Here is a 13,812-nt window from a genome sequence, read left to right as displayed (position 1 = left end):
CTTTGTCTTAACAGTGTTCATATGAGACTGGTTTCATGTAACTTCTTTGTGCTCCTATACATGTTATACAGGTGATGAAATGGACATTAGGAGTGTTGTTGGTGAGAAGCTATCCATGACCAATGCTGGGTCTCAACACTCTGTGGTCAGAGATGTAGTCACCTGTGGAGATAGCATCGTCACTCTGGTAAGTGCTGATCTCTTGGAAGCTTTATAGTGACTAATACTAACTCAAAGAGAATGATTGTTTTTTTATGTATTTGTATTGTGAAAGTCTAGATAAAAAATGTAAAGTTCATGTGTAGAAATAGGTTGCCATATCTATCTTTTGAGAGGGTAATGCTTGATTATAGACCATGAAGAATGATAGGCTGATGGTAAGCCCATACTTGGTGATGCACCTTCCATACTTGATGATAGTTCCTTGATTGATGAGAGGTGCATGCTCAATGAATGGTTGATGAAGTCCATATTTGATTGGTTTATGTACCCATACTTGATGACAGGTTGAATTCCATACTTGATAGTTGATGAAGCCCATACTTGATGATAAGTCCATACTTGATGAGGGGTTGATGAAGTCCATATTTGATAGGTTGATGAAGCCCATACTTGATGCGCTGCCTATACTTGATGATAGGTTCATGCTTGATGATATACGATCAGCTCATGATTGATCACAAGTCCATACTTCATGATAGGTCCATGCTTATGACAGGTTGATGAAGTCTATACTTGATAGTTGGAAGTCCATGCTTGATGATGTACCCATACTCGATGATAGGTCCATGCTTGATGACAGCTGAGAGACCTCTTGCTTGATGATGAGCCCATACTTGTTGACAAGTCCATGCTTGATGATAGGCCCCATGCCTGATGATAAGCCCATACTTGTTGACAAGTCCATGCTTGATGATGGGCCTCATGCTTGATGATATGCCCATACTTGTTGACAAGTCCATGCTTGATGATAGGCCCCATGCCTGATGATAAGCCCATACTTGTTGACAAGTCCATGCTTGATGATAGGCCCCATGCCTGATGATAAGCCCATACTTGTTGACAAGTCCATGCTTGATGATAGGCCCCATGCCTGATGATAAGCCAATAAGGGTCATTTACTAAATAACATATTAAATGCTAATATTCTTCATAGTTGTAGGTTTGTACTGTAAGGTGAAATCATTCTTGTAAACACATTCAGAGTTTTGAAGATAGTGAGATGAACTTTTAAACATGTTGATGAGTTCAGTACAGGTCATGGGATTCACCAAAAGGAAATCCAGCTAAACTAATTTTTCAGATTGGCTAACTGCTAACGTACATGACATTGTTTACAGTTAGATTGGTTTTAAAATGCTAATTGAGCCTCATTCTGCTTTCTGTATTCTCAGTTTTTGATATAAGTGATGATGTACTGGAAATCAGTTATTCTTAGCATTAACATCAGTCTTAGAAGAGACAAATATTGTTATCATTCCAGTGAAATTTATTGATTTAAATTATTTATTGAAATTACAAAGTGCTCTGACTTTTCAGATTTAGTCATTGTATTACTGTGAATTCATTTAAAGACATTTTTGATTAAATCATTGTGATACATCAAGACTATTGACAATTCAGCACAATAGAATTAACTTAATTTTGATTACCAGTGGAACTTATTTGGATTAATCAATACTTTTGGACTTGTGATAGAACTTTTAGGACTAATTAGTAGTTCATTCACCATACTCAAAATTACATTTAATTTTTCACTTTCTATTTTTGGAAATAAATTATATTTTGAATATTACAAAACTTTTTTTTAATATTTTTTTTTATTACTTAGTTAAAGACCATAAAGTTGTAACAATAAGCCCATGCTTGATGATAAGGAAATGCCTCTTGATAGGATGACGATGAGCTCATGCTTGATGATGGCTCCATTACTTGATGATTGGCCCATGCTTCATGATATGCCCATACTTGATGATATATGCCCACGGTTCATGATGGTCCCATGCTTGATGATAGGCTTAATCTTGATGACTTGCACATGCTTAATGGCTTGAACACTGCTTGATGATAAGTCCATGCTTGATGATAGGCCCATACTTGATGATAGGCCCATGCTTGATGATATATGTCCATGGTTCATGATGGACCCATACTTGATAAGCCCTAGCTTGATGATAGGCCCATACTTGATGATAAGCCCTTAATTGATGATAGGCCCATGCTTGATGATGTATGTCCATGGTTCATGATAGACCCATACTTGATAAGCCCTAGCTTGATGATAGGTCCATGCTAGATGATAGGTTAATGATGAGCTCATGGTTGGTGGTAGGTCCATTAATTAATGATAGGTCCTTGATGATAGGTCCATGCTAGATGATAGGTTGATGATAAGCTCATGGTTGGTGATAGGTCCATTAATTAATAATGATAGGCCATTACTTGATGATAGGTCCATGCTAGATGAATGGCTGATGATTAGCTCATAGTTGGTGATAGGTCCATTAATTAATGATAGGCCCAATGCTTGATGATAAGTCTGTGCTGGAAGACAAGCCCATGCTTGATGATAGGTCCATGTTAGATGATAGGTTGATAATGAGTTCATGGTTGTTGATAGGTCCATTAATTAATGATAGGCCCTTGATGATAGGTCCATGCTAGATGATAGGTTGATGATGAGCTTATGGTTGGAGATAGGTCCATTAATTAATGATAGGCACTTACTTGATGATAGGTCTAGTGCTTGATGATAAGCCTGTGCTGGAAGACAAGCCCATGTTAGATGATTTGCCCACCCTGCAGTTATAATATTTTTGAAAATATTTACTGACAATATCTTGGTCTGATAATAAATTCACCTAAGCTTTTTGACAATGTTGCAATTTCCCTTCTCGTGTTTTTTTCTACTTGTTTGCACGTGCAGTGCCTATCGTTAAAAACCTGATGTAGGCATACATTGTTATTTAAGCTACCACATTTAGTTCTTAATCACATATATGCTGGACTTGATCCACCTGATTACCATTATAATAATACAAATAATTTTATGTTTATTCCAATTCAGGTCAGTTTTTTCATTCTGAATAGATTGGTTACTTATTGTTTCAGTAGTAGTTCTCCTAAGGTGTTATGATAGGGTAATTATTCTCAAAGAAACATATTTGACTAGAAAAAAATTGCTGTCCTTAGATTACCATAGCTGCCAACCCTCATGATTTTGGTGTGAATTTCACGACTTTTTCGGTGATTCATGGATTCACGCCACATGCCAAAAAATCACGAATTCCCCAATTCTCAATTATTTTAAATCCGTAATAAAATAACTGATTTCCCGTTAAGCACTAGTCATGATGTTGAAGTTGCTGGTCATGATATTAACGGAAATGTAGCTGATTGGTACAGTTGGCCTGGTAGCAAGCATTTTAGCATGTTTTAATCTTAGTTTGATTCTGCTAATTTCAGAGAGGTAATTTTGCACTAAAATCTTTTAACCATTTCATCCAGAAGATAGTGTTTTTTGGGATAGGTTGTGTCCAGGTTATTGAAGATGGTTCAGATGCATCTGAATGCATTCTATTTCATCAAAAAATGTAGAAAAATGAAGGAAATATAGAAGGAACTTCTTTTATGTAGCAATACTAACTAAATGACATAGTATTTGTGTGGCAAGATGCTTTCACTGATTGTCTAGTTTCAGAAGCATTCTACTAACTGCACTTCCTGAGCTTATATAATGGCAGTAAATTTGTTTTTGGTAAATGGTGGTAATGTTTCTCTTATTGCACTTAGTTCTGTTTCATTTAACAAAATGCAGTTTTTATGACATTGTGCTGCTAATGGGAGTAAACATTTTTAAGCTTTTTCTTTTATTCATTGAAAATTATTAATCTTACATTTATGTTCAACCAGAGTGGTCTTTTCATCTGTATTGCTTAAATGTAAAAAGTGTCACTCTTTAAAATTTAAAATCTCTCCTCCTCCCTCCCCATGAAAAGTTAGAATTAAAATTACCCTCTGTATGAAAGTCCTGGATAAAACAGTCATAGTTTTTTACTTAGGCTTAACCTGTAAGAGGCATACTTATGAGGGCTGTGAATGGCTGGATATAGGTTTATATAGGCTATGATGTGAATGGTTGGATATGGGTTTATATGAGATATGATGTGATATGATATGATGTGAATGGCTGGATATATGTTTGTATGGTATATGATGTGATTGGCTGGATATGGGTTTATTTGAATGATTGAGATGACTATATATTGCTGATGAAATATTGTTTTAATGTTGCATGATAATAATTAAAACTTTGAACTTTGAGGTTCTTTCAAAAGTTGGTTAATGGTTTCATGTCTTTTCAGGGAAGTGGAGAGAGCATCATGTCTATATGGAGTCTCAAGGAGAGAAACATAATCTTAGAAGGATGTGTTGGCAACATTTTAGATGAAAGTAAGTTGGGGTGCCATGGCTATAACAGTGACACAGAGGTATCAATAAATATTTCCAAGGTATTGATACATTGAAGTAGATCCTACCCATGAGCTATGTTTTGATCTACATTGAAAACTAATGTATCATCAAATAAAATTACAAACAGAAAATTCATACAGAAGAGTTTCTTTTACACCAATAATTGCTATTACCGTTTTGTTTTTAAAAACAAGACAAATTTATCATGGAAACAACATGAAATACAGATGGGTCCATAAGCCAGCATACAAATAGAAATAATTTCCTTTAAAGTTCTTTGTAGAGTATTTTGGGCTGCATTTACAAAAGAGTTTTGCAAAAGATATTACAAATTATTTATTGATTGTTTAATTATTTTTCCTTGTAAACTTCTGTCTGAATAATTTCTATGTGTATACTTGTTCGTAACTGCTGTACAGTGTTCAGTCTAATAAGTTCATTTTTCCCGTTTGGAATACCTTGGAGCTAACCAATGGGTTCACTGCACATATTTAGTGATTCCCGCTCGTGTTTGGAATAAAAGAGTTAAGGTCAGTGATAATGAACGCAAATTAATCCTGTTTTATTAAGTTATAAAGCTTCATCATACAACACATTGTAGTGGTTGCTGAGATATTTTGTACATGAATACACTACAGAGGTCTGGGAAATTCATTGTTAAGGTCAGGCGTAGATTTGGTCATTGATACATACATTGCTATCACCCCCACTTCATCGTATCTAAAAAAGTATGTATTTTGTTTCTGTTCATGTAGATTTGGGTTTGATTCAAGGAAAGCCCTCTTCAGATGGGAACTATGTTTTTACTCTAGATGAAAAGGTGAGTACATGTATAATGTGTCATTTACCAAAATAATTAAAAGATTATAGTCAATGGTTCTTTGTATCATCTTTTGACTGCAGAGTTGTGCTCACAAAAATGTGGTGCACCATAGTAGCCTAACTGTGCTTGGACTTGCCTAGCTGACAGATTTGAAGTTACGTTTTAATAATTTTATCCAGTGACCTTACTGATATAGAAATGTATAATAACATGTTTCTTATCATTATTGTCTTCAGATTGAGGTTTGTAGGGATAGCAATGTCCATGTGTCCATTCATCTGTCTGTAGACAAGGTGGTTTTCACAACCTAACTTTAGTTGCATTGTTTTTTAGCAGTTGATTTTGGCACTGCTAAGTCCAAGGTCAAAGTTTCATGAGCTAAAAATGTTATTTTCAGGTCAAGTTTCTTTGGTCTATTTTCATAAAACTTCATAGGTAGACTACACATGAAGCTGAGAGTTGAAACGTCAAGGTTACATAATGAGGGACATGTGGCTTGATTTTCATGAAAAGTAATAGGTAGTCGTCATTTGGGCCGCCCTATAGATTATCAAGCCTAAAGTGGTAAAGACAAAATTGTCATTTTGGATTCCATATGACAAGTCCACTTTCAACAAGGTATCCATATCCAGTTTGTATCAACTTCAAGATCACGTGACATGAAATTGTAAATATATCTTATTTTTACATTGGTAGTTGCCACATTCAGTTGTGAATGGGGATCAGCCATTTTTCTCATGGTTATTTTTGGGGTTACATATGATTTAAATTTTATCATAATGAGAAAACTGCTGTTTATCTTATGCAAATAATAAAATGGTCCACCATTGGATTGGATTTAATTAGACAGATTATTGACAAGAACCATTATTGTTCCTACATTAATACATCATCCAAAGTCCATATATGTAATAATTCCTACTTGTTAAGGAGGCCCTTCCAAGTCCCACCCTAAACTAATTTGTTTTTTACATCCTCCAGTACCATCTGTGTCTGTGGAACATTCATCTCCTAGTTCCCCTCAAGTACTGGACAGACATTGAGGTGGCTGAATTCCAGCTTCTGGAGACAAGGGAAATTAAAAATAACAGGTAACTCTAATTTTAGGTATAATCACTCTATGTTGATTTTTAACTCTACTGGTCATAGACCAGAAGAGCTTATTGGATGATCTGTTGTTTTACATCTGTCATCTGTACATCCATAAGCACAAATTTGTTATTGTTACTCCTGTCGACGATTGTCTTGAGACTTTATACACATGGTCTAATTGGCCTTAAACGAAAATGGTGCTGCTTGGACAACCAAAAATGTTATCATGGATTTTTTTACTGAAAGACTTCTTGTGATGTCAAGTTAATCTGACCACCAATATTGCTGCCAAGGTAGCCATATTGAAAATCGTATTGCTACTTCTCCTACATGAATGGTCATATCATGATGAGGTTTTTGCTAAAAGATTTATTATGTTGTCTAGTTGGGCCTCTATGAAAACAGTACTTATCTCTTATCCAATATGGCTGCCATAGAGGCCATCTTGTAAATCTTGCTATTTCTACTTGTGCTTGATGTTTGTATTAGTATGGTTTTTCACTAAAAGACTTTTTATGATGTCTAGCTGCTTATTAGGATTGGTGTCAGTCTGATAGCTGATATGGCCACCATGACAGTCATCTTAATATTCTTATCACAATTCTACTTGAACAGTAAGTGATATTGATGTAGGCTTTCCACCAGAAGACTTCCTATAATGTCCACGAAAATGGTTCTAATCTGACATTTAGTATGGCCACCTCAGCAGCCATCTTTAAAATCTTATTGCTAATCCTACTGAATAGAAAGTCATGTCTTGAAAATATTATCTCATATCCTCTCTAAGTGGATGGTATATCAACATGGGGTTTCCACCAGTAGACTTCTTTTGATCTTTGGTTCATCCTAAATTAAAATGGTGCTAGTTGTTTGTCCAATAAAGATGCCATGTTGACTGTCCTACAGATCTTGTTTCACTACTCACCCGCACATTAAATGATCATTTTGACATGGGGATTTCACCAGATCCTAAAATCCTAAAATAAAAATGGTGCGATTTCAACATCCAATATAGCTGCCACAATAACTGTCTTAAAAGTCCTGAATGGATATGACAATATGACTTGGGATTTTTCACCAAATACTTCTAATGATGTCTATTTTCTAGTAAATGAAATGGTACCAAGCTGACATCCACTGTGTGCACCACAGCAGTAATTTGAAAAACTTTTATCACTGAAGAATATTAGAGATGGTTTCAATACAAGGAAGAAATTATCTTATCTTGAATTCCTGGAAATCATTTTCACCCACTAGATTTTATTCCCTTTTTTTGGACTCTTTTTGATAGAGGGAATGCTGCTTTAAGGTAATTATGGTGGAAAAAATGTTGCTGTTGCTTTTATTTATACCCCTGCCATAAGGTTGAGTGCATTTATGTTCTGTGCATCTGCCCATCAGTCTGTTCATATGTGCTTCCATCAGCTACCAATAACATTTTTTGCACTATAACTCGATCTGTCCACAAATGATAATTACCAAATTTTGTGGATGGCTTACTTTTGAGGTCAAGATCACTTTAAAATGACAGAAGAAACAGCACAATATCATTATTTCTACATCACGGACTGGGACCAGACTTTGTGGATGGTTTACAATTAGAGTAGGTGAAAACCTATTTATTTTTTGTGCAAATGCTGAGGAGATTGACAGAAGAAAAATGTTTCCACACAAACTGTACATCTTAGACTTGACCAAACTTTGTTGATGGCTTGCACTTTCACAAAGGAAGAAGTCTACTGGCCTTGGGTTCAAAGGTCAAAATGACAGTCACTCTGAACAAAGAAAAATGGTTTCTGCCCAATTATTTCATTACCTTTACCAGATTTGCTTGATGACTTGTATATTGGGCACGAAGGAAGCCTGTTGATTTTATGGTCAAACGTTAAGGTCACTTACTGAAAGGAGAAAAGTGGCTTTTGCATATGACTATAGTTCTAGATAACATACTTTGACAAAGTTTTTGTAGTGGGCTTGCATTTAAGGAGTATGGCAGAGGACATTTGATTTTAGGGTCAACAGATTAAAAATCGTGGTTGTGTTGGCTCTGCAAAAGAAAATTGGCTTGCTGAAAAACTTTGTTCCCAAGTAAATTCTTTGACCAAATTTGTGGATGGTATGCATTTGGGTAATAAAGAAATCTTTAGTTTCTGAGATCTGAATGTCAAAGGTAATGGGTGTTAATAAGTCTGATATGAAAATAAAATTTTCTGCACAGTAAGTTTAGTTCAAGACTGCATACCTTTACTAAAGGTAGAATTCACTGAGACTGGTTGGTCGGCAATTTTCCGAGTCAACTTGGAGGACTATTAAGCACAAGCTGGGCATATAATGTGCTGTTTACTCCTATTTTCTAAGTTGTAGCCTGAAATTTACTGTTATTTAAATTTTCTTTGAATTGTCTTTGAACTTGTCACAAAACCAGTCCTGTTTTTTACAGCAGCAAATATGATGTTTTCAAAATTACTGAACAGCGTATTGCTGCTGCTTCAGATCCAGAGAGAAACAAGGAAATCAATCAATCTTAAAGTCACATATAATAAATGTGAAAGGGTGTGTTATCAAAACAGTGAATTGAAATCAAGCAAGTGTTTTGTATTAATTAGGCAATCTGAGGTACAGTTTAGGAGTTTTGCAAGAGTTGAGTACAGTAGTCCCCCTCTTGAATGGCCCCCCTGACCAGCGGCCACCCTCTCCTTATGGCCAGAATCCATTGGCACTGACGAATTTGTGTTCAAAAGTACCCCTCATGAAAGGCCACTCGGCTAACGTGACCAGCAGCCAGCATATTAGTGCAATAATATAAAATTTACCCCTCACAAGCGGCTGCATTTTTATTTTGATATGTATCCAGAACCAGTATTTTATTCATAACGTGTGTTAAGTAACCCGATTTCTGTTTCCCGATGTCAGGTTTTCGTTACTGAAAGAAGTGTTGACTAAAGTACATGTACCACTAAGGTTAATATTATATCATTTACGCCTCACGGGAAGCCACATTTATTCCATAAAGCCGAGAAAGACTCAAATGTTAATCCATACAAAAGGGTAAGTACATGTAATCCAATTAGCCATACTGCTGTGTTATCATAAGATGTCCGGTTTAGTAACTTCGATAATTGTTAAAATTACAAATATTGAACAGTAGTAATGGCTGAGAAGTGGCAGCATCGATGTACAATACACAAGTCAGCAGGAAAATGGTTTGATAGCCTTTATGGCTTAGTAAGATGTTCACTTTGATAATTAGTGGCTATTACAAATGACAATAATTGTCAAAATTACAAATCCTAACGGCCGCGAGATCAAATCTGCGTGATGTTAAATGGTACAGATTGAAGCCGTTTTGGCTTCACTCACTTAGTGTAAAGAAATATATAAAAACAATAGGGTACCAGACTGCGACTCATGAATCATGTGACAAGATCACTTCCTTTAAATACACATGGCAATTTGTTTAGATGCATAAAAAATTGTTTTATCAGTATTGTATTTGGCAACATGAATAACTTACTGCAAAAAGATCAACATGTCATTGAGGAAAAGAAAAATTCTCAGTTTAGAAGAGAAAGTGAAAGTAATTCAACTAACCGAGAGGATCGGGGGTGGGGGTTTGAGGATCCTTGCAGAAAACTAACGTCGGAAAGACTCAGATAAACAATATCGTGAAACATAAGGAAACAGTTCTGCAGAAGTGGGAAGGTGAAATGGACGAAGAAAGGAAGGTTGTTTGAGCCAGGAGATGTTTGTATCCTGATTTGAATGACAAGAAAAAACAACAATTTTGTCAGCTGAATTGAGATATGATGACTTTACCGCAAGTAACGGATGGTTGCACAGATTTCAAGTGCGACACAATATTAAGTGTTCTGTCCTTAGTGAAGAATCAGCTGATGTTAATAATGATGTTGTCGAAGATTGGAACAAAAGACTAAATGATATATGCAGGGGATATGACAGCAAGGATATTTTTAATTGTAATGAGACTGGTTTGTTTTTTAGACTTACCAACAGAGTGACAGATGATGTGATCTGTAACATAATTATAAAGACAGTTTTAAGACTATATCAATGGTTATTCATAACATTCCTTTGAAAATGATGAAACAGTTTGTTTTTCATTTATTTCACAACATACATGTGATATTTTAATAAAAGTATTAAATGTTTTAGAATTAAATGTACTTGTGACTTTCTTCATATGTAATTACTATTCACATTTGTCATCCCCCTCTAGAAAGGTCACCCTCATTATAAGGCCACTTCCCTGCTGCAGTAGGGGTGGCCTTATAAGAGGGCGACTACTATAAGTATTACTTTTGGAATATGGTTACTGTTCATGTACTGTTGAATGTACTCAGAAATTGAAACCAGATATGTTATGCAGTTTTGAGCTGTACTGGTCATAGTCCGAAAGAGCTTTTAAGATGGTTTTCCATTAGTTTTCTGTTTGTTAGCACAAGCTTGTTATTGCTACGAGTTCACCTAAACTAAATGAAAATTTACACACATTCAGTCCAGTTGGTTCTAAATGAAAATGGTGCTGCTCATACTTATTGTAGCCACCATTTTGAAAATTTCATTACTGCTTTTTCACTGCAAGACTTGACCATAAGTGAAAATGGTGCTAATTGGACCTCTAATATGGCCACCATAACGGTCATATGGAAAATCATGTTAGGGCTTCTCCTCCAAGATGACTGGTTATATGGACAGGGTTTGACCAGAAGACTTCTAGTTGCCTCTAAATGGAAATGGTGCACATCTGATATGCAGTAGGGCCACCTTAGTAGCCATCTTGAAAATCTTGTTATTGTTACTCTTCCAAAAGGAAAAGTCATATCAACTGTTTTTACCGCAAGACTTTGTATAAACACTTGTTCATCTTAATGTTAGTCTGGTATCCAATATAGCTACAATGGTTACCATCTTGAAATCTTCTCATGCCTGCTTTTGAATAGAAAGTCATTTTGACATGGAGTTTTCATCAGAGAGTTCTTATGGTGTCTAGTTGCTCCTATACAAACATGATGCAGATTGAGCCTCAGTATGGCCACAATAGTTGCCATCTTGAAAATATTTTGTTATCTCAGCTCCTAACTCAGGGTTTTTATCAGACTTTTTAAGATGCCTAGTTGTTGTTTAATGAAAATAGAGTAAATCATACATGCCTTGAAGGCTGTCTTGAAAATGTTGTTGTCTCTTGTGCTCTGGAATGGATGATCCTTCTGATAATGGGTGTTCTTCAAAAGATAAAGTAATAATGTCTGCTTGGTCCTAAATGAAAATGGTACCACTCGACATCCAGTATGTTCACCATAGCGGCTAATTTGAAAATCTTGTTATTGCTATCAGAGATGGTTTCATCACTTGGCAGTTAAAAGAAGAAATGCTCTTACCTTGAATTCCTGGACTTTCTTTTGACCATTAGAGTATCAGTCTCGTGTAGGGGCTCTTGTTTAGCTATTATCATGTAAAAAGCCTTCTTTTGCAGTCTGAGGGATATGAAACTAGTTCTCCTGACTGTTCCGAAAGATGGGGTTTGCAGTTTCAAGGTGCAGAGTCTGCCAGACTGGGATACAGTCTACGACCTACAGTTGAATGCCCCTTGTGTCCTTGCCAAATGCGATGCGTTACAGGTACATTGCAGTCTTGTAAATTCAAATTCACTGTAGTCAAGGGAATATGTAAAAAATAAAAATGGGCATTCAGTTTTGAAGTGCTTTTTAGTTTTATTTTGTATGTTCAGGTAGTTTTTCAGGAAATATATCTTTTTGTTTTAATATTTGTGAATATTTTGTGTTTTACATGAAATATAAGAAAGGAACTGTGGCCGAGTGGTCTAAAGCGCTCTCCGTTACGGATCACTGCCATCTCATCTCTGTCTGCATGGGTTCGGCCAATGTGGGTATGTGAGAGAGCTTGCCAGTAGCTTCTCGTGGGTCGGTGGTTCTTCCCAGGGTTTTCTTGGGTTCTTCCTCCACCATTAATACTAGCCACCATGCATAGCCTATCATGTGCTGAAAAAAGGCATTAAACTCCACAACAACAACAACAATAAGAAAGGAACCTGCCCTGTCATCCAAGCAATAAGTTTAGAAGCTATTTTCATTGCAAAAGAAACTTGCCATCAGGGATATTTTATGGGTCAACAGGTTCAATAAGAGACCTATTGTCCCAATGAAAAATATTTAAAACTTTAGCAGTCAGAATCAGTCAGAATATGTCCTGAAATGATATGCTTGTGAACACTTACCTCTCACATTTCCCAGACAGGATTTCCCATCTAGCACAACACTTGAAACAGCCAAAATCAGTCAGTAAATGCAGATTTTTGTGGTAATTTTTAAATTAATTATACATATATCACATTTCACTTTGCCGTTCGAATCATGTACTACGTACTTGTATTTTTGAAAGTGGAGCCACATCAAATTCAATTCATGTTCCTATGAGGATGGTAAATATTAGATCAGAAAAGAAATGATAGTTGTCAAAGATGAAATTGATTTGAAACATGTAAGGAAAACATGTTGGTTATGTTAATAATGTGTTACACAAGAAGAAATTACACATTCTGAACTAATGGCAATACACATAATTTTTACAACCATGACAATTCCTTGAATTTGAGGGGTTGTATTGAAATCTTAAATGTTGAAAAGATGTTTTGATTTTGTTTGAAAAATTCCTTTAATTTTTAATAAAATTCATTGAATTTATTCTGAGGAAGTACCCCAGAAAATTAAAACTGAATAAAAAAGTTCACTATTCAGATTCAGAATTTGTATTATTTAATTTTTTTCAAAAAAAAAAATGAATGCGTAAATTTAAAAAATCAAATTGGGATTGAGTTGGGAAATCAGATGACACACTGTTTGGGTAAATGGCAGATGGAGTAGTGTCCCTTTGATGTATTGACCTACTGGTTATTTGCATTTGTTTCTTCTGCTTTTGTACCTATTTATGCGGTGTTAAACAAAATACATGGAAGAAGTTAAATTTTGGTTTGAAAGAATACTCCTTGAACTCTGTGAAAAACAACTCTTTGAAGATATAATACATAACATAGAATGAGAGCACAGATGAGGTGATTGTTTTGTCAAACTTGTGTTAGTGGGAAGTGAGACATAGCAGTCATTTTTTCCCAACAGTGGTGGCATCAGCAGTTAAGGTTTGGTTAAAGTTTGTAATTTACATTGTTATTTCTTCAACCCCAATCATATAATTTTTATTGTACTCAGTGTTTTCTCCAGGGTGCAATTGTGCAAATCCCCACTAAATTTATCGCATCCGTCTTTCATTTTTAGTGAGATAACCCTAACAAAACCTATAATTTTCAAATATATCTTTAATGAACATGTGTGCTTGGTGAGGTTGTAAATAGCAGAAATTCTGTTTTCGATCATTTTGTGCAGTTCTAA

At 35.5% G+C, this 13,812-nt stretch overlaps 1 protein-coding gene across 1 annotated transcript in view; it reads left to right on the top strand.

The window, feature by feature from the left end:
* LOC149808394 (kinetochore-associated protein 1-like) overlaps window positions 1-13,812 on the top strand; it is a 221,977-nt gene that overhangs the window by 25,162 nt on the left and 183,003 nt on the right. The window contains exons 7-11 of the mRNA XM_089976616.1: window positions 72-187; window positions 4,365-4,452; window positions 5,229-5,293; window positions 6,278-6,387; window positions 11,883-12,027. Coding sequence (XP_089832742.1) covers window positions 72-187; window positions 4,365-4,452; window positions 5,229-5,293; window positions 6,278-6,387; window positions 11,883-12,027 — 524 coding nt within the window. The remainder of the gene's footprint in view (window positions 1-71; window positions 188-4,364; window positions 4,453-5,228; window positions 5,294-6,277; window positions 6,388-11,882; window positions 12,028-13,812) is intronic.

This window comes from Sinohyriopsis cumingii, chromosome 1, assembly GCF_028554795.1.
Source record: "Sinohyriopsis cumingii isolate HCF-2022 chromosome 1, ASM2855479v2, whole genome shotgun sequence".
NCBI classification, from domain to species: domain Eukaryota; kingdom Metazoa; phylum Mollusca; class Bivalvia; order Unionida; family Unionidae; genus Sinohyriopsis; species Sinohyriopsis cumingii.
This window is presented reverse-complemented; position numbering and strand designations above follow the sequence as displayed.